This window comes from Camarhynchus parvulus, chromosome 6 (genome assembly GCF_901933205.1).
Source record: "Camarhynchus parvulus chromosome 6, STF_HiC, whole genome shotgun sequence".
NCBI lineage: Eukaryota > Metazoa > Chordata > Aves > Passeriformes > Thraupidae > Camarhynchus > Camarhynchus parvulus.
The window spans coordinates 27,724,072-27,741,579 of NC_044576.1; the positions used below are offsets into that span (position 1 = coordinate 27,724,072).

Here is a 17,508-nt window from a genome sequence, read left to right on the forward strand (position 1 = left end):
TGTATCTGTCTTAATCTGAGCCTGAATTCATCCAAATCTCTCAGATCTGAAAGGGGGAAGAATCTGTTCTCTTATTCTTCAGTGGGATGCTAACTTGAGAGCATAAAGATGAGAATTTGAGGTCATTGAGTCCTCCTCTTCTCAGTGTGATGATGCCAGTGAGGGTATTACTGCCAATATGCAGTCAGAGATTAAATGAGGGCCCTACAATCCACTTAGATCAACAAGGTTGATTGACACAGAGGTGTACCAAAGGAATGTCTGTCCCTCTCTTGTCAGCTTAGTTGGTTCTGCCATTGAAAAAATGGAAGGAGGTTCTACTAGTTTGTAAATTCTGGGCTGAATTAAAATGTCAGCTTGTTTTCACTGGGATGACAAAATCAAACACAAAAAAAAAAGTTTTGAAACATAAAGAAGCCATGGTGAAAATGCTTGCTTTTATGGAAATAAGTTTCTTACTAGAATGGTCAAATCCTTTCAACTAGGCACTTTTTTTTTCCTGGAAGTTTAGGTACTGTTTTATTCCTTATGACTGATAAGCATTCTCCAGCATCTGACAGTGTTGCCTCTCACCATTTGATTGATTTGGGGAAGGGAGGTAGACAAGAAGCTCAGAATTTCCTGCTGCTTTCCCAGCCCAGGACTGCTCCCATCTCCCATGGGTTGCTACCACGAAATGGCCAGGCCTTCTGCAGTGGTTTTTTCCCAGAAAAAAATAAAGTAGAAGAGAAATAACATATTAGCTGTAAACATGGATTTGTCTCTGGCAATTTCCTGAGCTCATATACTTTACAATTTCCCAGGAGAAGCAAGCAGATGTTTAATCTAGGCTGATTCCATGCTATTTCTTTAGCTGAAGAAATATTTTACAGGAAGAGGACTTGCCCTGCAATAAACAAGTGTGCAAAAGCTTCAAGTGGTTGTAGCAGCAATACAGATAATAACATCTAATGTCCAACTGTCATATTCACAGCACTGCTGTTGTGAAAAGCTGGGCCTGTTTTCTAATCTAACTTTTTATCTTTATGTATTCATAACCCTGTATAAAAAGTTCTAGTAGTTAAATAAACATGAGGTGGATGAAAAGAAGCCAGCATGAAAATAACTAAGCACTGTGTTTCCCTCTTTTTGCAGCCCTATGATGTAAATTTACAAGTTACTTCAGTATTGTCCAAATTGTCCCTGTTTCCCCATCCTCACATACACGAATACCTTTTGGATCCTTACGTCAACCTCGCCTCTGGCTGCAAGTCTCTCTTCTCTGTGATTGTCAGGGTGAGTAAACACAGCAATAATTACACAATTACACAGCAATAAGTACAGCAGTAATATGTTTTAATAACTTTGTCATTCGTGGTAGTAGTTGCTGGGTATTTTAAGTTGGTAAATGTTTGTCATTGAAAGCTGATTTTGAATCAAGATTGGGCCTACATGGGTGTCTCTGCTCATACTCTTTTTTTTTTTTCTGATGAAGGGTGTTCTTGACAGTTAAGTCCCGGATTTATCAAAAGTCTCCTTCTTCTCCAATTCCATCTCTTCCTGCCAGACTTGCATCCTGGAAGAGCTGGCTGGGTGCCTGTCACACTGCAGTGTCCTCAGTCAGAGTCCCTCGCTTACCCCACGCACCAGCTGTTATTAAGCTGGTCAGAAGCCTGTTAATGATGCTGCCAATAGTAACAGAGGGCTTGGCTCCCTTTCTCCCCAGCAGCCCTCCCTGTTCCAAAATACAGCCTTCTCTCTCCCCTTTTGCTTTCCATAGGCTCAGGAATTCACTGGTTGATTGACTATGTCAGCATTTAAAAAGACAAATTAATCATTGATGTAATCAAAATAAGTAATGTCATTTGTACAAGAGCAAGTAAGGCTTTTGTATTTCTTTACTTTCTGCACTCACCCTCTTTTTGGGCAGAGCAGCCTCTCTGCAGGTTGTTCTGTGGGCCTGTGGATGCTGAAGTGGGCGCTGAGGCTGCCATTGAGCATTACTTCCAGGCACTCTGCAGAGGTGTTAACTTTGTGTGTTGGTGGCCTGGGCTTTACAGGTCGTCGGGGACCTCATGGTTAGAATCCAGCGCATCCCAGATTTCACTCCCAAACTTCTGCTGGTCAGAAAACGCCTGCTGGGCTTGGAGCCAGAGGGGCCCATGTGAGTAAATACATTGCACGTTCTCTGAGACGCGTGGCTGGGTTTGTGTGTGCCAGTCCTGATTCCCTGCAATTCTCTTCCCGTCCCAGCATTGACCACATGACGTTACTAGAGGGCGTGATTGTGCTGGAGGAGTTCTGCAAGGAGCTGGCCGCGATCGCCTTTGTCAAGTACCACACCTCAGCCACGCCCTGAGCAGCCCGGGCCAGCCACCCCCGGAGGCCACCGACAACAGCCAGAGACAAGGGGGTGCCTCCCGGCAGAGTGGCACAAAAGGGGATGTTGGGAAGACAAGTTGCTTTCACCAGATGTTGAGATTGCAAATGGACTTGGAATATGAGCAAAGGCATTTGGGGAGAGACCAACAGGCAGCATTTCTGTGTGAAGAGCTGCAAAAGCTGCATGGAGAATCACAGCCATCAGACCTTGGTTATTCTGATGACAATGTTTAGAGAATTTGGGCTCTTGTATGTCCTGGGGCTCACGTGCACCAATTTGCTCTTTGTGACCATATTACTTTTAAAAAAGCAAATTAATTTTATAACATTTTTATGTGTTAATTCTTTTTCTTTGCAGTTGGATGTATGAAAGAAAAACACACCTATAGTTGCAACGTATGTTATTAAAAATGAAGAAGTTAAAAAAAATCCACCAATCCATATACAACAGGATATGTTAATGAGGGATCATTTTGCTTTTGGTAGATCTTAAGTAAAACTCTGAGCTTGATTCCTCATTGGTTTACTCCAAGAAATCTATCAGTCTAAGATCAATACTAAAGAAATTATCCTGATTCGGCATCACATCCATAACAAATGTGTCTAAAGTGTACATGTTTGTAGCATGTTTGCCATTATTCAAGTGATTGATCTCCAGGTCATCCATGTAACTAGATTTGCTTTAGCTTTTTACATAGGAGCTCTAGTTGTTTGACTCATGTCACCATTACATTATAGGTTAATTATAGGTCATCAGTAGTTGTTGCTGAAACAGTATTTTTAATTTCTTTTAAATTGATATTAGTCTGAATTGGTTTAAGAATCTTTTGTGCCTTGAAAATCGGCAGCATAAACATTCTGTTATTTTGAGAGATATTTTTATTGCTTATCTAACCATCACAGTGATGCCAACTCAGTTAAAGCATTGATAACTTATTTAGGACCAAAATTTGCACCTGCTTTTCACAGTGCTGGAATGCAGGAATGCCTCTCAGACTCCTTTTCCCTGAGAATGCCATCAGCCAGGGCAGGCACTGGCATTGCAAGCAGAGGCCACTTCAGGCTGCTTTGCTTCTGCCCTGCAGAGGGTCCTCACTGCCAGGTGGCTGTGCTGGACCTTGCAGTCACACCCAGTGACCTGTCCTGCTCCCCACACTCGTGAGTAGGACCCCTTTCCCCTCCTTTGAGCAAGGCCAGGTAGAGCTCAGCTCCTTCTGTTTACATTGTCTTTCCTCCTTTCCTGCCCCCTGTTTGCACAGCTAATGCCCATTTCAGATGTCATTGCTCATATGCAAACATGGTCTAATTTATTCAGTGACTAGAATTCCTCTGGATTTACATGACTGTACCTAGAACCAGATTCTGCTCTTTATCTATGCCTTTGAGGTCTTGTTTTTTAATATTTATGGAAGCTGGATGTTAAGAGACCTTCTAAGTTAGCAGGTTAATTAGAGCAGTGTCACAGTTAATGGGCTAAATTTATTCTTGTCACCAGTGAAGAGCATCCTGCTGTAAAGCTTCCAGTACAGGTTCAGCTGGAGAAAACAGTTCTGGAACTAGGGAAATGTTTTGGTAGGTAAAATCTGTATTCAGTAGCTCTCTGTACTGGGACATTTTTGCAAACACTGTTGCATTTCTCTGGCAAACAAAAGCGTGTTTTACCTCTTCACCTGTTGGATTTTTCCTGCATTTAGCTCTAAAGTGTTTTCAGGTCCAAGTAGCATAGTAGGACAAAATTTGAAAAAATTACACTTCATTTTTCTTCTTGAGAAACATACCTTGAATATAGCAAATAATTTTTAGTGATCTGCATTGTAGACAGTCCACATTAAGAGTTTACTTAATACCTGACACATAGTTTAGAACATGTTGATGTCTGTGCAGAGTGATGTTTAATGCATACATTTGTTATTTATAAGGTCCTGATTCAGCAAAACAGTTAAACATAAGCTTAATTTAAGTATTGTTTCCTTAAATCACAATCCCTTTATGTGTACAAAGTTAAGCAGTTGAGCAGAAATGCTGATGCTTTGCTGAATTTGGGTCTTTGTTGGTTTTGCTTGAGCTTAATTACTTTTTCCTCAAATCATCTTTTTTTTTTTAAGCATATGATCCAGAATACTTCTAATGTCCCAATTTCAGTGGAAACTGGAAGTGATAATACTGCTATAAAGGAAAGTGAGTGAAATGTTAAACAAAACTTGAACGAGCATTCCGAGTAATACAAGAATTGATAAAGCCATTCAAGAGTTGCCTGATGTCAAATGAAAGCATTAACATCACTTCCTTTGTTTGGCTGTTTTCAGTGGTAGCTGAACTCATTACCCTGAAAGGCTGCAGCCTCTGTGGTGTTCTAATGCAAAACACTGCAGAGCTGCAAACACAGCTCCTTAAGCTTGTCCATGAGAAAAATAAGTAGATAGAACTATGATACTCTTAAATTCAGGCTATGATTGTTCAGTCTCCAGTGACATTGGTGATGTTCTCTTGCAAACCGAATGTTACTTAGTTGATAAATTTGTAAGACACGGATCCATCCTCACACAACTGAAGCAATTCTTAAAGTTGCTTTAGCCTAAACTGCTTTTGTGAGTGCTGCCTACAAACCCTTATTACCATACCTGATGACAATAACCTTTATTTTTGTAAAAGTGCTTTAATCTTTCTTAAGAGATGGAACTCATTTAATTATTTTTGTGGAGATATTTTTCATGCACTTTTTTTTTTAATGATTAGAAGTTAGTTCAGGTCCATGTTTTCACCTTTTTGATCTATGCACGCCATTGAGGAGCCCATTTTGTTTCTGTGTGCCTATGTTTGTATGTGGTTATTTATTACCCAGAGAGGGCCACCAGAGAGAATACTTGGCCTGAAGAGTTCATGGCTTGTGCAGATCGTCCAGATGTCAGTGGGAAAGAAAGTGCTCATCACCTTAGAGAATGGGGCCACTGGTATTAGATAGAAATACTTGAGATGGGATACTAGAATAATTTTTTATTTCAAAAAGCAGATCCAAACCACATTCTAATCCTGATGCACATGTGTGTAAATAGAAGCATTGTTTTATTTTTTTTCATTTATAGTATGTATTTGATTTAGACTCTGATTTAGAAATTTTTGTAATAAGCCATGTGCTAGCTCTGATAGAACAAGTTTGTCCTTAGGTTCTCCTATGACTGTAATATTCCTAGTATTCAGATTCTGTCTGTGTAATGTTCTTACTCTATATTTGTCTGTGCAATATAAAAGCTGTGACTTGATGCACAGCTTGAGTCTGGTTGTACATCACCTATGTATATATATACATATATATATAAAAGGACCAGAATCCCAAGCTTGCTTACACTATGATTAGTGTAAAGATTGCCACACTTCATTTTACAGGGCACAAGTAATCATGGAATGGCTTTGTAAATGCATGGTAATTTCTACCATAACCTGCTGTGCAATCTCACAGGTGACATTTTATTAGTGCTCTTTGTCTTGCTAGAAGAAATACTAACCTGAAGGACTTGGTGAGATTGAAGGGTCCTGGAGTACACCTGGGGCTACATGGAAAATCCATATCTGATATTGCATATCATACAGGGTTTTCAAACCATGTCCTCAATGCTTTCTGTGCCCTGTAAAATAGTGTAATTATATAAAATATATACTCCTTGTTTTGCCTCCTGCCTTGTTTACATTAAACAGAGGATATTCAGTAAAAATTTTCTAATAAACTTTGTGTAGGTCACTTACTAACAGTGTTGCCAAGGTTTCACAGATGTGGGAATTTCCAATGAGGAATTGTTGAAACAGCCACATTACCAGACATACAATATTAAGTTTTATGAAGGAGGTTGTGATAAAACTCAACTTTTTGTGCTAAAAAATGCATGGAGGATTAAAAGGGATATTCTCAAAGTAAATTAATTTCAGTGAAGCAACTGCTTCTATTATTACAGAATCGTAATAATTTTTGTATGGGTGACCTTGAGACAGAATATGTTTTAGCATTTTACAGCATGCCTTTGATCATGAAGTCCTTATTTATTTTGAGTCTGTCACTACAGCATCTTCTGGGATAAATGTGTTTCTGTGCTGTGCTGTGCTGTGCAGGGCTTGGACTGAATCAGCATGCTCTTGCCCAGGAAAATGGGAAACCTAGGGAAATGGGCAGGCTGGAGCCATCCTGGAGCCATCCTGGGCACAGATTACCATCAGCTCTTTCCTGGGAGCCCTGATATCCTTCCAGAAAGGCTGCAGCTGGTCAAGGCCTAAGTTTTCTATTGCATTTGAGTGCAGAGTGTGTCAGTCACAGCATTGGTTTGGTGGAGACAAATGTCATGGGCGTGAGCGAGCCTTGTTTCTTCCTTCTGGGCCTTCCAGGAAGGCTTTTATACACAGGGTTTATATATGTTTTTATATACTTTTAAATTGTGTTTGTTGTGTGTTTTTTCTACTTTTGGTTTACTTCTAGTTTTCATCAGCCTTGCTGCTCTGTGGATCCCCTCTGAGGGCTGCACTTGGATTTTAAGCTGTTCCTACTCAGTATTTAACATCTGCAAGTGCTCTTACATCTTTAATAAGAACAGTGCTACAGTAAGATGATGCACTTGACAGCTTTCATTATAGCTCCCTGCATCTTTCTCCCATCCTCCTGGTCTCAGAGGTTGTCATCTCCCACCCCAGATCATTTATCTGCTGTGCCTGCATGAGACATTCAGAGATTTAGGGAGACTTTGCTTTCTCAAGCAGTGAGGAAGTTGTATGAAAGTGGAATGCTTTGCATCTTATATTTTTCTCTTTGATATTCTTGAAATGACTGAGTTACTGAAGCATGGTTATCTTATGGCACTTGCATTCTGATACAAGATTTTGGGGCTCTACATCCTATTGGGGGAAGAGTGCTATCAGTGTGTGGCCTCTACTTCATATTCATTAACTCATTGTACAGATTATCAACCAGAGTTCTCAGTGTAGATACAAGTAGCACAGGATCTACTGATTTTGTTAACCTTTAAATATCAGCAGAACTGCTGCTGTCAAAGCCTCAAGGATTTTGCTGGTTTGGTATGTGATCCAATTGGATTAAAGTGGATTAATGCTCAGTGAAGTGAATCTGTCCCAGGTTGTATGAGCCCTTTCAGCCTGAACCGTGTGTTCCTGGTGCATCTTTTATCAGCTGAGGCTCCCTTTGAATGCTGAGAGAAAGAACTGAAGAGCAGTTCAGGAATCAAGTGAAGCATATGGTGGATTAAAATTTTCAGGTGTCATAAGCTTCTTGTAAATGCCAAAAAAGACAGTGTGAAATTTTAAATTTTACATGTTTTGACTGGTTGCCTTTGGAGTTAGATGTGGTCCTTTGCAGTCAGGTCTGTGAGGATAAAATCTTGGAACATGGTGTCTCACTGGGCTATTTGATTGCCCTTGCTAGGATGGCACATCCATTCTCAACCATGCTTCATTGAATTCCTGCTGATTATTACAGTTAATGCTGCTGCTGGTATAAAACCTGCCACAACAGTGCTGTGGAACTCACAACTTTGCCAGTGACAAAAAAAAGTAGGTACATCTTGCTAGCTTTGCCTTTCTGCTCTACAGCATCATAACTCAGTAGGGGTTTGTATGGTGTTCCCTTCCTCTGGTGAAACATTTTACAGGCTAAAAAACAAGGAGACAGATGAAAGAGAGAAGCCTGTTTCTGTGCTAGGCTGGAGGAGCATATTCTCTTAATGACGTTAATTTTCAAAAAGTTGGAACTCATTTTCTAATGTGAATGGTTCTCTTCTGAAAAGAGGGAGGGTAGAGGGTATCCTCCACAGGGAGCCCTAGACAGTGCAGATAAACCTGCTCCAGTAGTTTGCCCTGAGCATGGCAGAAATGTGGTATTTATTTTATATATTTGAAGATGTGTAGTATCTCAATTCCAGTTTGGAGAAGTGAAGCAGTTAAAATTTAAGTCTTTGTGCTGTGTAATACATATAACAAGAGACAGGATACAGGAAGTTCTGCAGAAAATAGCAAAAGATCTTATTGTGGAGAGGAGAGCAACAGAGGTAATTAAGTTTAGCATAGTTAAATTATAGTCTTAGGGTTAGAGGAACATTAGTTTCCAATAAAAAGGTTTGGAAGACTTAAGCAGCAAGACTGAAATAATTATGAAACCTTAATTTATGAGAATGCAATTAAGAATGAAGTAACATCGTTGAGGCAAACTGAAATTCCTTGTCAGTGAAAACTTCCTGACCTTGAATGTCTCTAGGTCAGAAGCGGAAGAAGCCTGTAACCTCACACTTTTGAAGCCAGACTGGACAAAATCCAGTTTCAGGAGGAAACCAGCCTGTGTTGGTGAGGAGGTGAGGCAAACACACAGTTACATCCTCAGACTCCCAGCTGATGAACAATTCCAGCATGACTTGGGTTTGTTCTGCTGGAAAGCGGGGAGATGGACTGATCCCCTTGAGCATCTCCTGTAAATGAGGGAAGCTGCTGCAGCCCGAGGAAAGCAATTTTCAGCTTTCCACTCCCTGACACAAGAACCCCTGTGCAGATGCAGCACCCATCGCACGCAGCGGGGGCACGGCTTGATTAGCAGGGCAGGATCCCCCCATGCTGAGCTGCCTTGGAGAGAAGAAACAAATTACCTGCTCTCTGCATCGTCATTACCCTTCACTTGAGAAACCCTCTTCTACTTCCCTCATCTCCACATCCACAGGAAGCACCTGTCAAGTTCACATTTCTTAATTTGGGTCATGAATTTTTATTTCCTAGCGTTTCAGAGACTCCTATTTTTACTGTTAGCAGGCTGTCCATCAACACTGCACATTTCCAGACAATTTTTCTTTCAGCTTCCTGAAAGGGAAAAAAAATCTTTGTATTGTTTATCCTGGCTTTTAGACTTACATTCTCCTGCTTTGTTAATTCCATCCTTTCAAATCCCTGAAAATGTTTTTCGTCTTGTCCTTCACCTTGAGGATTCAGTAGTCAGCAGTTTGTGCAGCTCAGCAGGCAGGGAGGGTTATGGACAGCATGGATGAAATCAGAGCTGCTTCTGCCCACCCAGGTCCAGCTGCAGGATCTGTACAGGATCTGTACAGGAGGAAATCCCATCTGCATAGCAAACGTGGTGGAGTGCTCAGAGGGAAAACCTGGACACACTGAAATCTACGGAAATTTTGCTGTCAGTAGAAATGCACACAATCTCCCCTCTCTGCTTTGCAAACTCACCATGGCATTTCTGATAGTTTTTTTTTTCAGAAGGAAAAACAGGGATGAAAATTAAGAAAAAAAATGGTTACTGAAGAAAATCAGATAGCCTGGACATGTTTAGAAGAAAGACACTTAAACCAATATCTTCTACTGACCTAGCAGCAGTTCTGAGCTGCCCAACAGCCATGTTTGGTGCCAGCTCAGCACAGGGAGAGGACATGGATCAGCTCTGGCATGTGTGGGACAGCTTGTCTGGGACCAAGGGAAATGCAACAGTTTGTAACCCTCAGAAGGCATTTTAAAGAGTTACCTCCAAAGTAAAGATAAACCTATGAGAGGAGAAACATATTTCATATCCAGTTATATAATATATACAATAGATGTGAAATATGTGTCATATCTATAATATTTCTAATTGCTTAAACTTTATTATTTTATGCTGTTTCTTTGTTAAAATAATCAAGCACAAATTACTAAGGAATGCAGTCACCCCTTGTTACACTGGCAAAAACTTAACAGGATCATATAAGATACATACTTAAGCCAGTAATAACTGAAGTATTACCCTCTCAGAGACATCCAGCAGAAGGCTGCTTTGCTGTTGGTAAATAAGACCTTCCATTAACACTTAGAACTCTGCTGTTCCCTGACTTTTTGCCAAAATTTAGGAAAAGTAGTAGTAATACTGGCTAAATAATGCATCAAAACTGTGTGAGAAGTTTAATTATATATATATATATATATATATAAAATATATTTTTATCTATAATGTCTGCTTCTCTGGAGCCATGATCTCAGCTTAGATCATTAAATAAGGAGTTGGTTTAATATCAGCCAATAAATCACAATAAACCTTGATGTTTCCAAGATGGCAAATATGCTTATCAGACCATATTTTTACCTTCTGAAAGATCAAGAGTGAGCACAAACCCTTTTCCCCCCTTTTATAATTAATCCCAAATGTCAATTTGATCTACTAATATAATTCTAATTGCCAGATTCCTAAAATGAGGTTGCCTTTTTGTTTCTAAATATCAACCAGAATAATGGAAAAATAGATGCCTTGATATGATTAAATGTGATCTGATCAACCAGTGGGACAGGCCCACGGCTTCCTCTCTCTTCAATTTATGTCTGGCAAGTGAGATGCTGGCAAGGACTGTTCTGGCTGGCCTTGCCCAAGAGGAGAAAGCTGCAACAAGAAAAGTTTCTACCTTTTACTTATGGGGTAGAAAATGGAAATACGTTATGATAGGTATTTTGAGATTATGGCATATATACTTATCCTGGAAACAATTCTTTTTATATTTCATTTTATTCCAGGAGGAAGCAAAGGTGTGGGAAGTGTAATTAATGCCATGATAATAATCCCAGCCAGCCTCTGCAGCAGTTGATGCCATTTCAAGGCACATTTGACTCTGTAGCCCTGATCAGTCTTGTGCTGCCAATTGTTTCATTATTTTTAAGCAGTTTGCTTACTAACAATGCACTGAGATGATGCTGAGTATTCTGAGCAATTTTGTTGAGTTTGTGGTTTTGAGTGGCAAATAGGTTTTTCTCTCCCTGTGACAGATGGATGACTTATTCTGTTAATAGAAGAAGCTGTCACAGAGGAATTACATGTATAGACTTCATTTACATTTTTAAAGTGCAAGCTATATAGGTGAAATTCATCTTTTCAGCTCTTAAGGTATTAAACTGTTTGGTGGAAGGGGCTTGACTTAGTCCTGCCTCAGTTTTCTACAGAAACTTTCTGTGCCCAGCAGCTTATGAACAATTACCAGGTGCCCCTAAGGAATTGCTCCAACATGGGCCTCCCTGTTTATTACTTCAGTGGAAAAGTGTGGACTGCAATCATAAACTGACCCAAATGCCAGACAGAGAAGTTCTCCAGGTTGGAACTGAAATTTGATAATGAAAACTTGCACCATAATGAGCCAAGGTCAGTATAATTGTGTAGCTCTACTATTTCAGCAGCTGAAGATTCCACCTGATTAACCTATTTATAGCATTGTATTAATTCAGTGCCATTTATTCCAGATGCTCCATGGAATTTTATAAACAGCCAAGGAGACACCAACCCTGAGCGCAGTATGGAATGAGCTGGCTTTCATTAAGTTAACTCCTGATATTCTGCTGATCCCCTAACTTGGGCAATGTATTAGCAGGGTCTGAGTTGGATGACAAACAACTGAGAAACTTAAAAATAGCATAATAATGCAGCTGTGAATCCCTGTTGTATTGTATTGCCATCACTGTTAACAGGCCACAGGTTTAGTGCTGAGTTTGCAAGGTATAAAATGGGTTAGCAAATTTATAAATGAACCCAAACAGGTCTTAGACTGAGACAAAAGCATCACCATGAACATCATAGTTCTCCTGGGAAAAGGCTCCAGACACCAGTGACCTTCAGCACCACCACCAGCATGACCACCAAGCCCCGAGGAGCAGGGAAAGGGACCACAACATCAGAAAATGGGGTAAAACACAGGAAGGGCACTTTTAACTGTTTTATTACTGGCACTGGAATTTTTTGTGTCTAGAAAAAGCTGCTTCTTTCTGTGATAAATACATCTGGGCTGATGTGGCTCTTGGAACAGGCTGCAAGTATTGGAGGTAAGAGGATCAAACACACCAGGAAAAGTTTAGTCTCCTGCTGCCAGGGAGAAGACTCTGACAAAGCAGGGACAGATTCTCCCACGTTGTGATGAAAAATGTCGTCTGTTTTGTTGTTGGTTTTGATCCTGATACTCTCCATGCTGGGGGAAAGCTGCTTGAGGGCTTTTCCTGCCTGAGATCAGTGACATTTGATCTGAAATCTGTCTGAAGCCCAGACTGGGGATATGCATTGGTAAAAACCATTTGGCTGTTGGTAAATACCATTCTTCAACATTTAAATGGTGCTGTAGCTCCAGCTGGGAGACTGTAGCTGAGTGCAGCCACACCATCCCTATTAAAGAAACAAGAGAACACCCAAGCCCTATCTCCAACCATGCATTTTATAAGAAAAGCTCTTTTTCTTTGGTTTGAATATAAACATATATACTCAAGTCATATTCTACTCCACTGCTGCCTCCAGGTTTATCCAGAATAAAAAAATTGTTACTGTGACAGTCAGTATGACCAGACTGCTAAAATAGAAACATGGAACTTCATTCCTTGGAATAATGGATCATCATTATTTAATCCAGCAAATACTAAAATTTCATTTAAGCAGAACATAATTTTCTTTGGATTTGGTCCCAAATAATTTCATTCCCTGGTTTTTGCATTGTTTCAGTGACAGCCTATTCACATCACAATTATTCTTAAGGGGGTCAATGTGCATGTGGGGAACAAAGCTCTCTCTCATCAGTGGGTACCATTCTTAGTGTCCATTTGTCTCTTGGCTCCCTGAATGTTGTGAAGCATTTCCAGGGAGCTGATAATCACGATTTAAACCATTATGTTTTCCACTATTTATAAGCATGTCTGAGCCAGAAACCATTCTGTGGCTGTTGCTGCTGCATCCTTCAGGGACAAAATGTTCTAAAGAGCTAATGTTGCTCTTTCATTAAGAAACCTATTCAGAACCACTGAGAGTGATTTTGACAGTGCAATTGGTAGTTGCTCTAGGGCAGGAGCTTGACAGGAGTCCTATTTTGAGCTAAATGAATGTATTCTGTTTATTTAAAGAAGCAGAGTCAGTTCTAGATTTTGGTATGCGTGCACAAGTATACACCTGTGCATCTTGTGCACTCTGCCTCTCCATGTTGCACAAAATAATGCTGCTTTGATACATTGAAAAATGTCTGCTGCTGGGGAGCCCTGGCATGAAGACTAGGGAAGAAAAAAAAAAGCAAAAGAAAAAATAAACAAAAGGAAAAGAGAAAGGGAAAAAGAAAAAACAGAGAAATTCCTACAAACCCAAGATCAGTCATTTAACCATATCTCATGTTTTTGTAGAATGAACACATTTTGCTTTTTCATTCAGAATAATAGAATCATTTTGGTTGCAAAAGACTTCTGTTTATTTAAAGATCATCAAGGTCTTTTAATAAATCTTTAAGATCTTTAAGATCTTTAAGATTTATTAAAAGATCATCAAGTCCAACCATTAATCCAGCACTAGTGGTGTCACTAAACAAACCATGTCCCCCAGTGCCACATCTACACATCTTTAAATGTCAGGGGATGGTCACTCCAGCAGTTCCCTGGGCAGCCTGTTCAATGCCTCACCAGCCTTTCAGTGAAGAATTTTTTCCTAATATCCAATCTAAACCTCCCCTGGTGCAACTTGAGTCCATTTCCTCCTGTCACCTAGGAGAAAAGACCAACCCCACCCATGTTTTGTTGGATTTAAGTGTCGGTGGAGAGAGAAAGGCATTAAGTGAATAAGGGAAATTGAGGTGAAGGTCACTGAGATTCAAAGTGACAGAAGAGATTAAGTCCTTGCAAAGATGAACAAGGGTGTAGATTCACATAATGGTTTTTCTGGTGGCAAAGCTGGTTTTGAAAAGTTCATATCATTAGCTGCTGGGCATTGTGTTACATAAACAACATTACACTGGTCATTGCACCACAGCCCAGAAAGTTCAAGCAGCACAGGCAAAGGTTGTAAACTGCTGCAGAGGTGGAAATGTGAGCCAAGGTGGGAACAGGCAGCACATTTCCATTTGTCTCCATGGGCAGAACTGGAAAGAGCAGCAATCTGAGAAGGAAGGGTGTTTATGGGGCTGAGCCATGGTCTGGGGAGCTGGAAGAAGCTGGTTTCTCTTACTGACCCTGCTGCATGACCCATCACCTCTGTTAGTACAGCATGAGAGAAATATTACTGACAGCATTTCTTCAGAAGGGGTAGTTATGTCTCATTAATGCAAGAGTAATGGAAGATGGTGTAAGAACACAGCATTTTAATCAATTCCTCTCGCCTTTATGAGTGTCACTGCTCAGGTAATCACAGACTTTCAGAATTAGATGTCCTGGTAGTGCTACCTAACACATGCTTGTGTCTTAGCAAAATGTTCTTTGTGAGGACTTTGGAGATCAAAGAAGTCTGGGCTTGATTGGAAACCAATTATCTACTGCTGTGTGGACCTTTGAAAACTAACAGGATTTTTATTTCCTTCACACTTTGATCCCCAAAATGAGCAATATAAAGATAAGGAATATGAGAACAAAAGAGTAGAAGTACCAAGTAGAGTGGAGAGAGAAAGAAGACTGTACCTGTAGGTTAGTTGGATAGATTAAAAACTAAAAATTTAAAAATCAGGTTTCTGCATCAGGAAATCCCAGCAAGCTGCAGGCATAAGCAATATATCTTTCAGCTCAGTATTTCTGTAAGTCAGAAAAGCACCCAAACAGGGCTCCAATATGGATTACCCATGGATGTCCATGGGAAGAATATTTTTTTACTCCATATGCAACTGGAATTACAGTATTACTTGTGCAGCTGATGCTACTCAAAGTGCCATTTCTTCGCTGCACCTTTAATCTTATTGCTTAAATTCTTTAGCCTTTCTCCTACTCTTTTCCTTGTTTGGCTTCCTATTGCAGGAAGAACCCAAAGCCCACAAGTGTTCTACACAGCTCCAGCTCTGTTGTCATTTCTGTGCTGTCTGCAGCAGTGGGCCAAGGAAAGCAGGTGCAGATCCATCCCCTCCTGCAGCATTTCACCCACTTCCACGGCCCCTTTACTTTAATTTTCGTTTCACTGTCTGGGGTCAGTCCTTGTACAGGAGCAATTAACACTGAGCCTCTGAAATCTGATAGGGATTTAAAGCAATGGGTGAGTGGTTGCCACCTGGTGAGAGGAGGAGGAAGGAGGGGGAGGATGAATGAGCCGCCCTTTCCTTTCTCATCCGGCACACATTAGTGGATCAATGACTGAAATGGATGAGGGTGCTGCTGAAGTGTCGGCACTGCAGTGATGTAGCTGCTATTAATGGCTAGAGCTCCAGCCCGGAAATTATAGATGAAGAAATGGAAAAAAAAATATTTCTGTGGGCTCTGAATTGGTGATTTGAGGATTGTAGTTTAGTGCTCGCTTTCATATTTCATAAAAAGGCTACTGTGCACATTTGCAGAAGTTTGCCTGTTAGTTAAGGAAGGAATAAAGTCAATAAACTGTATTTGATCTCAATTCTCCTTCTACTCTCCATCTAAGATACGACACACAATCAGCAATGGTGTCTTTCCTTTAAATCAAGGTTCATGCTTTTCAGCAGATCTGTTTGCAGTGGGGAAAGGTACCATCAGCTCTCTGGCTGTCTGGATTTAGAGCAAACATACAAAATATTTTAGTTTATATAGCCTGTGAACTCAGCATATTTCAAGGTCAAATTCCTATTTCACTAAAATGGCTGGCAAACACATGGTTATCTTCAGGCAGCCTGGATCTAGACATAGTAAAGAAAAAACAACCCCAAACTGATCAAAGCAACCCCAAAATCCCGCAGCAAAAGCACCTTGTCTTGCCAAACTGTTGAAAAGGACAAATCTGCTATTCTCAGCTAAATCTGTGACCCAGGGGAGGCTGTACCCTTCCACCAGCAGTCTGACCAATACCAGAATTCAACAGGGGTTTATCCATATTGACTTTCTTTGGGCTTCCCTTCTCCTGCAGCAATCAGACGGGTCACAGAGGGGATCACTGACTGATGCAAAGCAACACCCTCTGCTTCTGAGACATTAAAAAGTGAATATCTCAAATCCTGTAAGAAAGATGTCTATAGAGCAGTGTTCCCACTCTCATCTTTCAGGTTAACCTACTTTCTGCCTCCTGCTCTGAGACTTTTCCCTTCTCCCTGCTGCGGGTGGCTGCTGTGGCTGCTGCTGAGGCTGCAGCTGTCCTTTCTGCGAGCAGCCAAGGGGAAGGCATCCAGCATGGATTGGCTGAAACAACAATAGCTGGTCCTGAAAAGCAGTTCCTACCTAAATCCACAGCAGTCACCCTGCCGAGATGAGGGAATTCTGCCCTTCACATGATTGCACCACACTGCTGGGGCACCCGCCAGTCCCCACTCCCAGCCTTTCCTGCCTGACAATTAATTCCCCACAGCTCTCTTAGTGGAAGCTTCACTGTGTGTGCCAAAAAGGTTTTTCTCTATTTTCAGTCTCCTAACTTTTTTCTTGTGCTCCCTAAATAGCAAAGACTGTCTGATGAGGCAGCCCGCGGTGAGCAAGGAGAGGAGGCACTGAGGTAAACAACAACGGGTGATCGGGCATAAATATTTCAGAAAAATGTGCCAGCATAAAAGGCTTGGCTGCAGCTATTCCTCCTCAGGGGTCAGGTTGCAAAAGCCTCTTCCTCACTCCCCCAGCATCTGCCTCCCTGGCTCTGAGGCATGGACACATCCAAGCGCCCAATAAATCCCAGGGATGGCCAAAGCAGGGGAGCGAGTATTTACTTTGCGCTCGTAAAACAGTGCTTGTAATTCTGCCTTGTCGCTGGCTAATTAAAGCTTGCACGGCCAGTTCATCATCAGTGGGGGCTGCCAGCCCCGTTCGCTGCTGCTCTGCTGTGCTCAAGCCAGCCCGATGCGACCCAGGTGTTCCCGGGAATTGCGGCGCCTCCCGTTCCACGCCGCTGCCAGCCCTGGGTTATCTCGGCAATGGGCGCATCAGCAGCCTGACCCTTTTCTAACAGACTGGTTCACGGAAAACGCTTCACTGCAGCTGGTAGTATCTCAAAATGCGCATTATGGAGGAAAAATCTGTAACAGCCTGCCCTAAGGACCCAAAGCACAGATTCAGCGTTCCCTGGGGGTTCCGCTGCGCTGCTCAGAGGCTGCGCTGCCCCCGCAGCCCCCGGGTGATCTGTCTCCAGAGCAGAGGTGGCAGCAGGGGATGATGCATCTGCTGCTCAGCCCTGGCTGCCAGGCCAGCTCCTGCCCCGAACACGTCTGGTTCATCCTGCAGAACGGAGCACAGCCATGGAATGCTGCAGGACAGACAGACGTCTCTCAGCTTTCC

At 41.5% G+C, this 17,508-nt stretch overlaps 1 protein-coding gene across 1 annotated transcript in view; it reads left to right on the forward strand.

Moving 5' to 3' along the window:
* FAM160B1 (family with sequence similarity 160 member B1) overlaps nt 1–6,286 on the forward strand; it is a 34,058-nt gene extending 27,772 nt beyond the window's left edge. Inside the window, exons 15-17 of the mRNA XM_030951000.1 lie at nt 1,135–1,275; nt 2,040–2,143; nt 2,233–6,286. Coding sequence (XP_030806860.1) covers nt 1,135–1,275; nt 2,040–2,143; nt 2,233–2,338 — 351 coding nt within the window. The 3' untranslated portion in view covers nt 2,339–6,286. The remainder of the gene's footprint in view (nt 1–1,134; nt 1,276–2,039; nt 2,144–2,232) is intronic.
* Nucleotides 6,287–17,508: the final 11,222 nt, after the last annotated feature.